This window comes from Aplidium turbinatum, chromosome 5 (assembly GCF_918807975.1).
Source record: "Aplidium turbinatum chromosome 5, kaAplTurb1.1, whole genome shotgun sequence".
In the NCBI taxonomy this organism is placed as follows: domain Eukaryota; kingdom Metazoa; phylum Chordata; class Ascidiacea; order Aplousobranchia; family Polyclinidae; genus Aplidium; species Aplidium turbinatum.
This window is the reverse complement of record NC_137476.1, coordinates 25,612,858-25,630,767: the sequence shown is the minus strand read 5'-3', so window position 1 is coordinate 25,630,767 and position 17,910 is coordinate 25,612,858. Positions and strand designations below refer to the sequence as shown.

The following is a 17,910-nucleotide window of genomic DNA, read 5'->3' as shown; positions in this document are numbered from 1 at the left end:
GATACATAAAGTATAGAAGTTTCTTTTGTCTTGTTTTTAAATGTTTTATTTTCTCATCTCAAGCTATAAAGCATGTCAGACAAGGCATCTTATAATAAGAAAGAAAGACACTTCATTGCCTTCGAATCTCACCGGACTTGATAATCTTCCTGCTCTGGATCGATACGCTTCTACTTCTATTGACTTGTTCATGAGTGATTAATGTTTCATCCACGTTTATTACACAACTCAAAAAAGCTGGTTGGTATCTATCAAAATGCAGCCTCGTTTATATAACCAATGCATTTATTACAAAAATCATGGATATCGAATGAAGGACTTTTTTCCATCAGATGAGAGCTTGTCTGGAATAAATTGCATACTTACACCCCATCTACTGTAATCAGCATGATCAACAATCAACATCATAAAACTTGATAAAACCGGATAGCCTAACATCTGTGCAAGATGCAAATGATCATCTGCAATCCCTTGTTTCTTCTTTACCTTTCATTAAAGATATAGGCTACGACTGCTGCTACGATGCAATACTTCGTTTTTTCGTTTTTTGTCTCACCCAACATTTGCTTTCCCTCGAATAACGTATCAATTCGTTTTACAAAGGCTGCAGTTGTTGAACTTTTTCTCAACGTGCTTTTTACTTCAACCAACCTTTGTGAATTGATATCAAATGTAATACACATGCAGCCTACATGAAATAAAAGCACCATCATTGCTCAAGTTACCAAAAAAACACAAAATTAACTTACTCTGACAAGTTGGTCGCTCCTGAGTCCATGTTAGATCTTCTTTACACACTGCCCTCAGATTGTTGTCTTTCTCCAATTCTATGCCGTATCCTCCGTTGCACATAAAAGTAATTGTGGCTCAAAAAGATATTTCAGTAACATTTGGAGAGATAGATCCAAATTGAGGAGCATTGGGCACTCGACATCTTCTTTCTGAGTGAGATAATCCTAAAATGATACATTGGAATACATACAATCTTATAGTAGGCTATACTATACTTTATGAAACTGTTAGAATAATGGCAAAACAGCATTAAAAAATGGTTTAGATAGCGTATCCTTCGTGGCCAGATCTTGTCTATGCTTGACACTGCAATGTCATAATCTAACCTAGTAAATCAATATGTTTTCAATAATTTGATTCTGAACCCTACTAAAAAAGTTGTCATTTGAAGAGAGTAAAAAGTGACTAACTATATTCAGACAAAACGGCAAGAATGGTGATTCACAACGACTATAGCATACCGTACTTGATCGCTACCAAAAGACAAATTTTGTAGAAAATAACTTAAAATTGTAAAACAAAGAAAACAGCGTTAGAAGGCAAGTTGTCAAACATAATTCAATACTTAATAACTGTAAAAGATGTTGAACGGACTCTTGGAAACTTCTTCACGGCCCCCTAGCAATTGTAAGTTAACCTTATTTTAACTTTATTGTCAGTTAAATTTTTAGCACATACCTTCATCATCTCTAGATTGTTGTGTTACATTTAAAAGGTGTTGGACAGTTTCTGCAAAAAAGATTGGTATTGATCAGACTGCAGATTATAAGTAGCAAAAATAGTAACCAAAATTTTATGAATCATTTGGCAAAATCATAAAGCTGAATATGCAGGTATAATATCTAATTGATAAACATAGTATAACGCGAGTTTCTCACGGAAAGCTTAACATAAAAAGAGATTAATAAAAAAAAGTCGCGTATGCTTACATGTCAGAACAAGGTATCCGAATTTGAGTTTTAAATCTAGAAACACCAAGGTTATTTTCTACTAGGGTGGGTTGCCATTTGCTTTCTATAATATTGTAATTTTTTTTTTTTTTTTTTCAATCTACAACTGTTGTAGAAAAATACAAGGTCTGAACCGGAATTACTAAAGTTTAACTTCCAATGTAATTGTAAATCCCAACACACCAAAGTTAAGTAGGTGTAGCAGTACACTGCAGATGTGTCGTTTATAGCAGTTGTTCCCAACAACCGGTCCGCAGACCGATGCCGGTCCATGTAAATTTTCTGCCAGTGCGCAAAATGTCTTATTTTGCCAAGCTATTTTCAATGTGGAATCATAAGCATTGAACAGTTGTCACCAAACTGTAAAACTCATTATACGCTTGACCGATTTGTGTCTAACTTTCAGAACAATCAAATTGATAGTGACTGTTTCATCCAGCTATTTGTCCGATAAATCTTTGTCCTCTTTAGCTTTAATTAAAACAGAGCAAAGAAATCGACTGGATGCCGAGGCAGAGCTAGGTGTTTCAGAAACTTCTTCGATATCTAGTTTGCTTCGCATACAGGCAGCGTAAGAGCAGTGCACACTGCACATTCCCAACTAACATTGATTGTGTAATGTGTGGGCCTTTGTATATGAATTGATATTTTGCTGTTTGAGTTGATTTGATTGCCGTTTTGATGTAATTTTAGTCTTAAATGCAAACCTGTCACAATCAATGTGCAAGGCCTCGCGATGGGCTGCTTTGTGTCTTGAATGAGCGTGTTGTTTTGATTGTAAAATTCTGGTGCGATGTGTTATTATCGGTTACTGACCTGAAATAACCTCTGATTGCAAAGTCTATATTGTTATGTAACATACTTCCAGAGCATTCTGTAACATGCGAACCTCGAATATTCTTTTGTTTTTCACAATTGCCAAATGTCGTTTGTCATGACGTCATAAGGATGTTTACCAGTGGATCTGTGATTGTGAAATCTTTATTACGTGACGTGTTTCTAAAACCGTCTACCCTACGTGACAATCTGGAAGCTTCTGCTTGTTTACGTTTCATGCAACTTGACAGAACAATGAGTCCTCATGATGTAACATTACGTAACCTTCTCGAAGTTACTAGACCAAACAACCTTCTATAAATACTGGTGTAATTTGCGTAATCATTATTATTATTATGAATTGATTATGAGAGATCATTGTTGTAGTGGTGGCAGTTGGTAATAGACGCAAAGATTATTGCTGATCGAGAGTTGAAGTATTGAATACGAGTAAAGCAAAGTTGATGCTAATATAATTTCTGATTGAAATTAGAATCGTATGAGAAGCTGTGAGTGGATTACGTTAAACTCGATCAATAGTCGCAAGCGTTGGAATCTATTGCTGTTTACTGTTACTGTTACTTTGATTAATTGCTGGAAGTGCTGAACCATTCGTTGGAGTCCTTCAAGCGTTTTCATATATCATTTCACTAGTAGAACTATTCGACATTTAATTGACTACTTTTCGGTTATAACCCATTAAACTACGTCATTGAACCTTTCCAAGTCTTTTTCCTGGTAAGAGATAGAAAGAAACCGTGAAAAAACCCTATGCTAAAATGTTGCATTACGGTAGGCCTACGTGACAACAAATTTGGTTAAAAAACGATATGCCTTAAAATTGCATGAGGCTGTTCACCAGGAATTTAGTTAATTAGCATGATATAAGTTCTTTTGGTGCGAACTAAGCTAAACTATCACAAGATTATCATCTTATACATCTTGTGATAGTTCAGCCTAGTTTGCCCCAGAAGAAGGTATATCATGATATTTAAAAGATAGCCTAAGTCTATTTCAAATAGTTTTTCCTTTCGCTACGATAATTTTTGTCGGTCGGCGAAAAATTGTTTTTAGTTTTGACGATCCCCAGGTGATAAAAGGTTGTAAACCCCCGATTTACGGTACTTGCCGCCTTGTTAGTTCTGCAATAACCGGATATTTTACTGAGTGCTGTATCATCAGCAATTAAACACCTTAACCTAGCTAAAGTACAAAGAATGGAAAGCCAAGGATTGTCAAATTAACTAACATTTTTAACCAGAGTTTTTGAAGGCTTACAACTCATTTGAAATAAAATTAGTCCTAAATACACTCACGGTGCTAATTTGGTATGCAAACTTAATGTCATATAACTAGCTTGATCTTGGTCAACCTTCGAATCTCAAAAAGGCATAAAATCATATTCATGAATGGCATTTTCGTGAATTAGACGAAAAGAATTCTCAACTAATCCGTTTTTGAATAAAAAAGTGGTCAAAGTAAATCTTTATCGATTTGGCATTTTTAAACATGTTTTGTGTAAAAAAATAAAATAATACTTTTTAAGAAAATCAGGTTTTCATTCTGTACTTCATGTGTCATAATAAATCCACATCATAGCCTACTAGGCTGCTGGTTTAAAAAAACATTAAGTAAAGAACAAAGTAAAAACCGCTTTCTAAAAACTAGGGACATAAACTTTAATGTTGACTTAATGTCAATCAAGGTTTTACTACAGGAATAGTCTAATATGCTAAGGAAGTTTATAGGGGCACGCGTAACCAATAAATTTCATTTCGTTATGCTTGCGCAGTAGGCTACCCAGGGCCGTGTGAGCACCATCTTGCTCACCTCACCCTCCGAAATCCATTAGTGCTGTGCTCCTATGCGTTTAATGGTCGCTCTTAAAAATAGGACCAGAAAGCGTTTAGAGCCGCAAACTCTTTCAATGCTGGAAAAAATTTGCATTCATCATTTTAGCAAAGAGTAAACAACTTTTAAGATTTTATAGAACAAAATAGTTAATAGGCTATGAATGATGCCGACAATGCAGAGCGGATCTAGAAAAAAGTTGAGGAAGAATCAAAGTTTAAAAAAAAAATTAACATAATGAACGTTACAAAACTTAATGTCCGAAAAAGAAAAACTGAAAGGGGGTGTGGACTCTGTGGAGGGCTTGCCTTCCAGAAAATTTTGACAAATCTAATCTTGTTTTAGTCACTTTTAGACATTTTTATGACCAATAATGTTTTTGTTTTTTTTTATTGAGATGCATACTATGTATGTAGTCAAATTCATCAAAATTAAATCAGATTGGGAGTAGAAGTTTTGGCTTAAAATTTAAGTTAGCCTACCACATATAAAAAAAAAAAAAAAAAAAAAACATTCACGACCACAGAAGGATTTCAATTTGTTTTTTGCTCTTGAAAGTTTGTGTTGCCTAGAAAATGGTGTAGTCTTTCAACAGGCTAGAACTTCGAAAATTTATCTGAAGTGTCCTCACCTTCGCCGATAACATGTTCACTTCATAAGCTATCTCGATTAACACTGGAATTTATCAATTTAAATGTTTCATTAACTAAGTTATTTGAGTGTGCAGTGTTTGCTTTAGAATATTGCATCATTTTTTTGTTTTTTTTGAGACACAAAAAACGTTTCACGCCCTTAATCCTCAACTATGCATGCTCAATATCGACGAGATGAACGAACTGTGGTTGAGCGAGCGAGAAAATTTTACAAAAATGAAAAAAAAATACATATTAAATGTTACAGTGCATGTGAAATTACAAGCTTAAAAACGCAGCTCGAACTAAATATGAGGGAGCTTTAGACAAAGGTAGGCCCTCAGTTGGGGGTTAGGAAAGCAGTAAATACGGCCTTGCATGACTTAAGGTTACGCTATTGAATATCGAGTTTCTGTAGCTGATTTTTTATTAAAAAAAATATATATATATTAAACATTAAACACTAAAACGTTAAAGATTAAAACACTACAAACAGACAAAACTGAAGGGCCCCTAATCAGTCGTGCCCCCTCCCGGCTGGGGGATATGGAAGGCGGTAAACACGGTTCTGGCAGTACGCCTACCATACAAACATTGAAGTTTATACCAATACTTACCTGATGACTTTTTTATGTGACGATAGCGACTTATCATTGTTGGCTGCTTACTAGCCGACTGGGAGCCTTGTCCGGTATTCGAAAGGACGCCATCGTTCAAGAGCATACGGCTGTGTCTTTGGCAACACACTAAAAGATATGTTTGAAGGTGGACACGAAGATTGGCTTCCTTGACTTCCTATCCATTTAATCTAAATCTTCAACCACCAGGCGTAAGCTTGGATGCGACGAAAACAACAACTTACCATTGAGAATTCTTAACTGCTCGACTAAACCTTGAATTTTTGAACTGTCGTCACAATTGCACTGGCCGGGTAGGCCAATGTCCCCCTTATCACCTTTTGACCCAGGTTGTCCTATAGGCCCCATTTTACCGGCACGTCCCTGGATAACTTCGGATGGTGATTGTACCTGCTGATGTTGATAGACCATTTGACTAAGAGGTAGACACAAGTTTGAAGGGTTTATTCCACAAACAAGATGAACGAACATCAACATTGCAATGAGTTTAGTCAACATTTTATGTCACAGTTTCTACTTGGCCAAACTAGTAGGCTATCTATGTGCCTGTCGAATGCAAACACAAATAAATATTAGGATAATATATTGTGAAAGTGAAATTTAGATTGTGCTGCAATTTCGTGCGTCAGAGCCATGCAAACAAATTTGTAAGTTGCTTGAACACCCAGACCCCGGAAACTTGTTCAGCACAATTTTGTTTTTATATTCAGGACTATTCGATTGATCTCTCTTAACTTCACAAAATTTAGTACATTATTAATCATGCAAAATTCGAAGTTATTATGATAGTATAGATCTATAGACATGAAAAATATGGACAGTAGATCTTGTATTAACTCGCTATGTAACCCAAAAATTTCGTTTACCGCATCTCAATAAATCTTGTAGCATCTGCTGGAGAAATGCTTTGTTGTCCGAAAATCTGTCTGAAAATTTATAATAATTAATCAATAGTAAAAACTATTGTTTTCATCTTCAAGGTTTTTTCGTTTGATGCATTTCTGTTGATGCATTTGATGTTTGATTTCTGCTTCACATCGCCGCTGCTTAAATTTAACATAGAACAAAATCATATTCTATTTTGAAATGGTTTTCTGTTATCGTAGAAATTTACGGTTTTGATTCAGTTAAAAGACTTTTTGACAGGCGTTTTAGTTTTGTTAGTATTCAGTTTTGGTCCATATTTTTCACCAGTTTTATGAACTGCATCTTTTCAAGTTTCAAAACTACATTTTGCCTTGGCAAACAAGACTGTGTCGTTAGGTCAGAGAATGCTATTCATAAGTTTCCTATTTACATCAATGCCGTTGTCAATATCTTACATCTTTCTCCGGTTGAACTCATTGTACCCCCCAATTTAAAGAGATCCTAGCATATGACACAGCCTTGTCAAGCACAGCTTGTAAAACTCAATTGCTCGTACATATAGCGCAGTCAGGGATATCTTGACACTTTTTTAATTTACAATCAGGTTGGGAACCACCGATTTAGCGTGACCATAGCAAACGATGGACATGAACATTGACTTGCTCCTTGCCTTCCTGCTACTCAATGTAAATGTTCAACCACCGGGTATTTTCCTGGACAAAACAGCAAAAATTCAACAGAGGATTTGACATGATTTGATCACTCATGGCAAGTCGAGCTATACTGCACTGCTGATGTTTCTTCTGCTTCAACTAATGCGATTGACATAGTCAATAAACACTTTTGATAATTGTGTTGATTGTTAATAATCACGAAAGTTTTTACACTTAAAATATGGTGAGATCTCGGATGGATAGATTTTTGCTAGAAACCGTTAAGGATCTCAAGAAATTACATTAAACTTTATTAAAATGTCGGCGACTTGTTAAAACGAATGATCCGCAATGTCCCAATCTCACAACCTTTCTGGATACTTTACGAGTAGAGATGTAAAAAAACGGATTTTTTTGTTTTTAAAAGAAAACGAGCTCATTTTTTTTTGTTTTTTATTGTATTTTTGTTTTTTAATCGTTTTTTTTTGTTTTTTTTTACTTATTTTGACTTTAAATGTCACCATATGCAGCACTTAGGGTAAACTCATTGCAATAGCGTCTCTTTCAAAAAAAAACAGTCTCATAACTCGTACAACTTATTTCAAATGAGACAATATGTCTCTCAAGTCTCAACACACGAGCCAAAAAGATTTCTCATCGTCTCAAGTAGGAATGGTAACACAGTGTCCTATGGTTAGCCCATCTTAAGTATTGTCTGTAATTTGGTCCAGCCAGTTGTTAAATGCAGTACCATACTCGTGTACAGTTTCGAAGCCACCTGGGATTTTGGTTAATGGGCATGTTACGTTAGGACCAGGTGGTCAGGGTCCTGTTTCTCTACTTCACAAAGGCACTTTTCACCAGCACACCACACCTTTTCCAGTACAACGTCAAGAGATTGTTCCAGATGATGTGCATTTGGTGCAAACTTGATGAAAATCACACAAGCGGTTCTCGAGTTATAAGTGAAATAACCTTAACCACTAGGTGGCTTTATAGATAAGGATCAATAGAAAAACGGCAATATCTCAAGAACCGCTCAACATATTTAGATAATTTTTAGCTCTACCCCCATGTTTTCTGGGGTGGGCTATCTGTTTATGAACATTAAAACAAGTTTTGGTTATTACTTTTTGAAATAAAAAGAAATTAACCTATTGTCGTTACGCACCAATAAAACCATGATGCGTTAATTAAAAAAAAAAAATAGTTGGGTAGAGAAAAGATAGATGACAATTTTGGCAAAAGCAGTGTAGTGCTAAAGTCCCAACTTTTAGCCCAAATCACATTTAAATGTAGTGAAAGATGGAAACATTTTGATGTTTTTTTACTTTCCCTGATGAGGTTCAATACTCATTTATGATGTCATAGTTATGTTTGTTTTCCCTTAATTACACCATTGTGCTGTCATAGACATGTTTAAAAGAAGTATGGTTGCACTTAATCCATCCAATTTGAACTAGTTTGCAGGACTTTTAGACTTTAGCACTTTTCTGCTTTTGCCAAACTTTTCGTCAATCTTTCCCCTACCCAATAAAAAAAATTAAAGTTTTGCATCATGGTTTTATTGGTGCGTAACGACAAGAGGTCAATTTCTTTTTATCTCAAAAAGCAGTAGACCTAGTTCTCAAATAAAATAAGTTTTGCTGCATTGCGGAAATATGGGTAAAACTTTATACTTGTCAGGAAAAGTATTATAAAGCATTTATTCACTATGTGAACACTGAGCAATGCTGAAAAACTCCACTTGAAAGGGAAAATTTCTTCATTCAGGGCTGGCAGTAACTAGCAATAGTCAACATGGGTGGTGGGTATTTGAAAGGAACATTAACCAAAACCTTTTCTGACAAATGCACAAACTTTTGACAGCTAAAAATATCAGTTATAAGATCTCTTGCATGATATGTCACAAATAATCTGCAAGAAGCATCAATGACGAAGTGTCCAAGATCTTACAACACACGAAAAGAATACTTCTGTTTCAACATTTATAAAGCATATACATCGTTGGTAAGCTATCGGTTACAAAACATGTTTAAACAAGCTATTGGCAATAGCTTGCATTAGTAAATTACCACAAACAAGGCAATGTGTGTTCTGAATACTGCCATCTTGTTTTTGCCAAAATTTCGTCAACCCATTGAGTGTGTACAAGAATAACCAGTACCACAGTATACTAACATCATAGTCTAACTTCCATAAAAGGAAAAAGAAATTAACTCATCTACATTATGTCATGTGTCAAATTGCATTAATTCAATGTTTGTCAGGTCTACTGCCACAAACATGCCTGAGAATGAAGAAGAAACGAAACAACGTAGGACTATGCAAAAACATATGCTGCCAAACACAAACACTTAGGAATTTCAGCAAACCAATAAAACCATTTTTAGTAATTTAATGTTTTTCAAGAGTACTATAATGAAACTAAGCTGCAAATTGCAAAAAATTTGCAACTTTTCCAGAAAAATATGAAAAAAAAAAAAAAAGAACAAAAAAAAACGAGTGTTTTTTTTTGGATCAAGTTTTTGTTGAAAAAAACACGTTTTTTTTAAAAAAAAAAACGGTTTGTTTTTTTTGCATTTACATCTCTATTCACGAGGCTAGGCTAGGCCTATGTAGGCTAGGCCTATGCTGCCTCAACTAATCTTTGGAAAGTTATCCCGTGCAGTGCCAACAAAGTGCCAAACCACTCACTCATTATAGTACCATTGTTTCAGATAACACATAGGCCTATCATCTTATCTTCTTTTGAATCTTCTGTTTGTTATTGATCTTGAAAAAGTAGTTCTAAAACTAATACAATGAACAACGATCTCATCAGAATTATTTATTCGCGTCTGTAAGTTGTACGTATGCAGACAGAAAGAAAACCGCTTGCCAAAGTGTCAGTTTATGACATTTTCCATCTGAAAGAAATATCCGGACCACACCCAACTGCTTCAAATGCATGCCGTTAAAACGTTTTGAAGAGTATTGTCACGTGAAACTAAAAATACGTTTGTTGGCTATCATGACATAATTCTCTCAAGTTACAGTATATTCGAAATATATTTATCCAAACATCTCTCAACTTTCACCTGCTCATAGTTCAAACTCATGCATGCTTGATGGGACTGCTAATAAACCACCAAGAAAGGGGCCACTGTGACGAATGACCCACAAAGCGTATAAATGCATTTTGAGGAAAACATGTAATAGCCTAAGATTTAATGTGCGCCAACTCGAATTGTTTACCGGAAACTGCAGCAATGCATTTGACATATGATTTTATAACTAAGCTTAAGCTTTCATTACATTTGACAGATGACTTGTATGAGAGTGCAGACTCGACGACCTCTCACGCCTACCCAGGTCTATGGTCTTTCACATTCTTGCATTAGATGTATTCGTTTTATTTTTTATGTATGCTTTGTTTTTGTATTCAAACAAAAATAAACGACTGACTGTAATAAGCTTTCATTGCAAATGATTTATTTGTGATGTAATTTATGTCACTACAAAATTACGACAATTGCGTTGTTCTACAACTGCAACACTACATATTAGGATAGTTCTAAAACTTCAAATATGTGTTGTTTGAATTAAATGGAACGAAACTCGTACAAGAACAATAATTAAAATAACACAGAGGCAAAATATGGCCACGGCTTTTGCGTCAATGTTTCGCAATACGTTCGAAATATGTTCGTTTTGAATACTTGCAGTAAGTCTAATGTGTTAACTATTGTTGGAAGTGCATTGCTTAAAATCAGATGGTAACGTATTTTCAGACGTGAAAGATTTTCATGTGTTTCGTTTTCGTTTTGAGTTGACGACGAAACGAAACTGCTTAAAACCAAAACAAATATTTCACTAAATACTTTGATATGAAGTAAAACCAACAAAGAAGTTTCAGCGTCGAAACCAATAAAGCGATTTAAATTTAAAAAAAATGCCTTTAACTGTCCTGCATATAAAGAAAAAATTGTGACAATTGATTGATTGAATCTTTAACCTAGGATTGAGAAAGGTTCTTGCAGAGCTTAATCCTGGCAGTTTCGCATACTTGTAGTAAGAGGCTTTGAATCACTGACGCAGACCCGGTCAATGAGATTGACAGATTGAAGTTTTCCGATTGTTGAAGTATGCTGTTGCCGAAAATTATTCCATCCAGTAGATGCCGCTGAATGGAAAGCACTCCTTAAAGCGCGTTGCGCAAGCCCACGCCCAGAGATTTGAAGTCACGCCCTAACCAACTAAAGGTCTATAACTCACACAATCATTCGATTTGCACTTGTAATTCTAAGAAAATGCATTGACATTTTTGTCACTTCCACAAGCCCAAGAATATTGTCATTATTCCACTTCCCAAGCACAATCGTTTTGCGCAGAAACGAAGCAAGGAGATTTGAAACATTTTTGTTTCGAACAGTCCAAGTAGCGATGAGGATAAACAAATGTTTGCCTTTGTTAAGTCAAAGCTTGCATAGAACTAAAAGCATCGACAGTGCTACTGTAGGCTATTTCGAATTAACTGTTGATTTTTATTTTTGATTTAAGTCGAAATGCATTACGTTAATAGCTAGTTTAATTTTTATTAGGAAATTTATGATAGCTTATTTTAATTTATCAAAGTAGTTCAATTCCTCAAGATTGAGAGCCCGGCTTTTTGTGAGATCTCTCAGAAGCTGATATCCGAAAAACAACTCTTAAACACTACGTAACAATTGATTGCAGCAGCTGGTCGTTGCAGAATATGACATACAATACTTTGCACGTGGGCGCCATCTTGATAATTCTTTCTTTCATCTTTTGTCTCAGGCGGGTTGCTTGCACAACGTTTAGAGAATTATTACTCATTTGTATAGCCTACTTATCAGTTTTGTTTTAAACGTCACCGCTTTGCACAACAAACAAATCTTTTGCATCGATTATTTAGAATTAATTTTTATGATTATAATTAGACTTTATTGACATGACGAATAATCGGAATATCTATACACAGATATTTCTCTTCTCAATTTTACAATCAGATAACGGATTTACCATCTGCCATCTTTTATGTTCAGTCGCATAAATGGCTTTAGCACAGCAGATACTCCATCCTTAAGTAGGGTAATCTGACGTAAGAACCAACAATGAGGCGAAAGTATCTTCCGGTCACAGGAGCAGGAAACTGATTTGTCACGTGAGTATCTCCATCGGCATTTGCAGGATTCGCTTCAAAAGTCTTGAAAAACAAGGTTCAGTGCAAATGAAAACTTTCAAAGTAACAGCGAAGTTAATAAATTCATCAGAAAATCGAAGTAGGCTAAACACGCGCTAGAGATTTCTTTTTGTGATGGTGTTAAAATCCGTGGATGAAAGTATGGTTTGGCAAACATCCAAACAGGATAATTAACGAATTTCAAAGCCGATACAAAATTTTACGCATATTAGGCCTACATAAGAAAGAAAAACATTTCAAATAGGTTCAACCAATGATATATTGAGAAGAATAGTTATCATTTTGCATTGACGTTACAAGGTAAGTTTTTGAAATTGTAAAATTATTGCGTCACCTTTTAGTTTGGTATTTTCTTATTTTGTTAAGATTACTCTGATACTAAAGGTGGCATTTATCCTTTAAGAGCTGCAGTCATGTGTCTGTATTTGTGCTAACCCCGGGCATGCGCGAACTGACAGTAGCCTACACTTCAAAGAGTTTTCAAACTTCATCGCTAGAACGTGGGAGGCTATTTTAATTAATAAACAAAGTTGTAGCCTACAGTTATCTGGAATTTCAATCCTTCTCGTTGATGGTTTGAAGTATTTTTGTGATGATGCAAAACACAATGCTTTAGTTTAGTGAAATTTCAAAATTAAGGATTTAAACCTGTTTACTGCCACTGTTTTTTTGATGCACTTTTCAGATTTTAATGGAGAAGATCTTTGATTTTGAGCTGCTATAGTTTGAGAACGATAGTTGACAGAAAAACAATAAAAACATGATAGTTGTTGTATTTTAAACAGCCATTTAAAATAGCCTATATTTACAAATTTTGTTTATTTTCTCTTGAAAATGCCTTAAAAATGAAAAAAAATTTCTAACCAACTGCAAAAATTTTTCGTTTTTTATCTATATTTTTTTTCGTTTCCGTTTGGACATCTGCAACAAAAACTTTAAACTGCTAAAAATTTCACCGCTGGATGTCAGGCAAGTGTCAGCCTCTCCAAAAAGTTGTTACAGTACGGTAATGTTAAAGAGTTTTGGGAAAAAGAACTAAATACTGTACTGTATACTTCACTTTGCAAAAAAATACAAATTCCCTATAAATGATTAAAACTTGCAGAAAAAATTCAAATGCAAACCTAGTAGTTTTTTTAAACTTTTAAAAAATACAAATCTTCGTCTAAGACCCAAAGCCAGGCAGTTTTGCAAATAAAGACCAGATTTATGGTGATTGAAAACAATGTGTATTTTTAGGGGAGGCTTAAGCTCTTTAAAGATCCCTTGACTGTTTAAGGGTTTATTTACTTTATCGCCTCCTGTAGAAGCTTGAATCACTTGCATTTGATTTGTCGAATCTCCATACGATATTTTGAATCCAGTTATCCAGTCATTTCCAAGCGTGTGTCCTTGAGTTATGACTCCAACTACTCCAGTCGGGATCAAAAAGTCCACTTGCAACCAAGCTCCAACAACTGCAAAACAAAACCTGTTAATAGTTTGTGGTTTAATCAGGCGATGCTTGCAGATTAGTTTGCAATAATTTTCAGCAGGTGTTTAGTTGCAGTAGGCTATGACTGGCTTTCATTGTATATAGATCGAATTATGTCTTCCTAGTTAAATCGTAGAACGTTGCTCATTGACTGTTTGACCGCCCTTTAAGATATTTGACATACCCCAGCAGACAACAACTTTATCTGATCCAGGTGTGGACCAGATAAAGTGGTTATTTGGGACATTTGGCTGCATGCAATTACAGCAGTGTAACAATAACAGTGATACAAATAACACCAATCTACGCATTTTAAACATGCTATGATGCTTCTTGTAAAGGCATTTAATGTTATGCAAAAGTTATATGAAATTGCATTTGCACCTACATATCAATATAACAACATAACATGAACATTGGACATATCCATTCATATACACTTAGTCGTAGGATATTCAGGTTTTTGGCAAATGGTTGAAACATTTTGATTGTGCGCAGAAAGTCAGTGTTTGTGTCTGCTTTCTGACATCTTATTCGTTGTTCTGTGAAAAACTAAGTATGCAAGTGCAACCGATGCCTTTCTGACCGTCGTGCAGGACTCTTTCTACTCGATTAAGCAGCCGACATCCTACTTACATATGAGGTGCACACATTGCACAATCCAGTCTACTTTTGATTGAGGTAAAACTAAAAACATTAAAAAAAAAAAAAAAAAAGCAACAGGAAACGTCGGTTGATCTTCTCCATTATATGCTGGTTTATCAACAACTACAATAACAACACAGGCCAGCAAAAAAATGTTGGCACAAAAGGTGAGAGTCATTTTAGAGTATTTCAAGGCCCCTGATTCCGAAAATGCACTTAGTTTTTTCGAATTGGCTCTAGTTTTCAAGATATTCGACAATGAAAATATTTTTGAAATCGTTACTCAAAAGCTTTCAATTGGCACATTACTTAATTTCAGCCCTGCTTTCCATTGTGATGTCATAATTGCACTTGTCTAGTTCAATTGGTTGATACTGTACGAAACTTCAAAACGCAAGCAAGGGTCGCAATGAACTGAGATTATTGTAAGGGAGACATTGCATATTCAATGAAAACATTTGTGAATCAGTACCTCACAAGAAAAATAGCCCGAAAGTCATGTGTTTATGAAATGAATGCAGTTTTATATTGAAAAGGTAGGCCTACTGAAATGGATACTTGTACAAATGAAATTTTATTCTAAGCTTTTGCTAAGAAGGCCAAGTCTGTTGCAAGAAGTTTTTTTTTGATCTATGGCTAATAAATGGCATGGGCTAATAAAATATGCCTTTGACGAGTAGGATGCTGTCCTCTATACGGCTGCATTGACACTGTCTGCTTTGTGAAGCGCTGAGGAGCAACGCATTCTGCGATGGATACAGCGCTATATAAAAACAAGCATTATTATTATTACTTTGACATGAAACTGGTTGATCAAGATAAGTCCTGGATTCCTCCTAAAGTATACAAACATTGCACTCAAACCCGTTTCTGGGCTCAAGGCTAACAAGTTCAGAGTGCCATGGCGTAAAGAGAGCCCTGAAATCACCTTCTTGATAGGCTACTTATGTACCGTGAACATGTTCGAATGAACTCGTCACAAAGGAAGTTGGAACATCATGTTTACATGGAGTGAGCAAGGCGGCCATTGCATGGACGTTGCCATTTATGGTTTTTCTTTGTCCTCTCTTGTTTCAAGTGGGATTTGCTTGAAACAAGAGTAAAACGGGAATAACCCAGAATAACTTCAATACCTTCAGCAATGTTTTGGAGCAAGGTCAAGGTTTTTTCTCAAAACCATTTCAATCACCTATTGTAGTTAGAGATTTAGTTATCAAAAGTGGCAGCTGGAATCTTGGCTCATCATATCGATCAATGTGGTATTCTTGACTCCGAGGCCAAGATTACGTTCTTCCGTAACAAGGATAAAATTTTAAGTAGCTACTTTACTGAAAGACATAACTTTGTATTCTGTAATTACATAAATGGCCTTTATACTTTGATGTTTGATGAATGTTGCTCAGTAGGCTTACCATAATATTATATAGAGTTGCGTTTGTTCATCGATGGCTTTGCTTTGCTTATTTGTCTAGTTTGTTAAGCAAAACAATGTATGCATTTTGTTTGTAGCCTACTTATTAGCTTAGTTAGTAAATCTGATACTGTTGAAGTCAACAAATATATTAACGTAAAACACATGCTATATATTCTACATCTTGTATCCTCAGGCTTGCTTCACGTCGTATTTTGATTGTTACTGGGCCAGTAAACGTTAAATAGCTGTTTGTTTGGGTTGTAATCAACGGGATTGGTTCCAAATAGCCTTTGTACAACTCAGAAATGTGCCTGGGATTACTTTCAGTTTTGTCTATGTAATAAACCACACAACGTTAAATCTATAGGGGCTCAAAATTGCGAAAAAAATGTTTTTGCTGTATCTCAAAAACTAGAGCCCTGTCGTGTGTTTCTGAGCACGGCGCTCTGTCCCTCAAGCTTATTACTCAGTTAATTATTGCCTTGTTTTCTACACGCCTTGGTTCTACGTTTTCTTTATTCGTTCATTCATTCAGTTCTGTTGTTGCAGCATTATGTACGTTCGAAAGCAGTTATTTATGTATCCTTTTATTTGCAGATGTAGTTGCTTTCTATTTTATTAAAGCCTTTGCAAGGTTGTTGTACAAGTGAATTAAGTTTACTTCAATTTAATAAAATAGTAGCTATGCATAAGTTCATGCAACCCCAAGTGTTTGGGGTCGACACAAACTCCCCGGAAGCCTCAAGAAAGTGGCAACATTGGAAGCGGACGTTTCGAAAATACATAGCAAGGATTGAGGGTGCAGATGCGCAAGCGAAGCTCGACATCCTAGTAAATTTACTAGAGTCACATGTGTATGCGCACATCAGTGAAAGTGACACTTACGATAACGCCATTGCTCAGTTGGACATCCTCTACAATAAACCGATCAACGAAATTTTTGCGCGACACCGACTTAACACATGCAGGCAAAAAGTGGACGAACCCCTGGAAATTTTTCTTCAAAGACTAAAACAGCTCAGTGCTGACTGCAACTTTAGTGCAGTTTCTGCAGCTCAAAACAAAGAAGCAGCCATTCGGGACGCCTTTATTGCGGGAATTACTTCAAGTTACATCCGACAAAGACTTCTTGAAGACAATGTCTTGGAACTACAAAGAGTCTTTGAAAAAGCTCGGTCGGTTTATGATGCCCAACGTAATGCCGAAGCGTACGTTATGCCCCCTGGCGGCGAAGCTTTGAATGATCCTCTAGCTGTGTGCGAGTCACGTTCTTGGGATTCCCAATCCAGCAACAAAACGCCACCTCGCAAAAGCGACTGCCTTGCAATAGAGCAGAAAAAATGCTTTTTTTGTGGCAGAAGACTTCATCCCAGAGACAAATGTCCTGCCAAAGAACAGATTTGCTACAAATGTAACAAAAAAGGCCACTTCGCTAATGTGTGCCGTTCGACCAGCAGTAACGCAACCGCTGCATGTCAATCAACAAGCTTGTCAGCTCTCACATCGCTGTCTAAATCAGATCAAAACGTAAACGTATCCATTGAGATCAATGGAAAACTAGCTAAATGCCTTATTGACACGGGCGCCCAAAACAACCACATAAGCCATGAATTTAGTCATCGCGCTAACTTGAAAGTAAGCTATAGTGACGAGCAGCATGTGGATTTAGCTGTAAAAGGCTCATCAGTGAAAACTCGAGGCTCCTGCTTTGCAACTCTACAACTCCTGGATCGCGATTATGCTGATGTGAAATTCAGTGTCATGGACGGACTACTCTGGGACGTAATTCTTGGACGTGAGTTTTTACAACAACATAAATGCGTAAATTTTAACTTTGGAGGATCTGAACAATCTTTGAACCTTGGGGCCTTAAAACCTTTGAGGAGCCCAATGCCAGTACGTTTATTTGAGCATATGACAGGAGACTGTTGCCCAATCGCTTCCAAATCACGTCGATATTCTAAAGCTG

At 35.9% G+C, this 17,910-nt stretch overlaps 1 protein-coding gene across 1 annotated transcript; it reads right to left on the bottom strand.

The window, feature by feature from the left end:
* Window positions 1–12,264: 12,264 nt before the first annotated feature.
* On the bottom strand, window positions 12,265–15,555 carry LOC145771066 (putative carboxypeptidase X1). Its single transcript, XM_082582810.1, has 3 exons — window positions 15,480–15,555; window positions 13,699–13,865; window positions 12,265–12,411 (listed from the first exon to the last, which is right to left on the bottom strand). The coding sequence occupies exons 1-3, from the start codon at window positions 15,553–15,555 to the stop codon at window positions 12,265–12,267; spliced, it is 390 nt and encodes a 129-aa protein (XP_082438936.1).
* Between the last annotated feature and the right edge of the window lie 2,355 nt (window positions 15,556–17,910).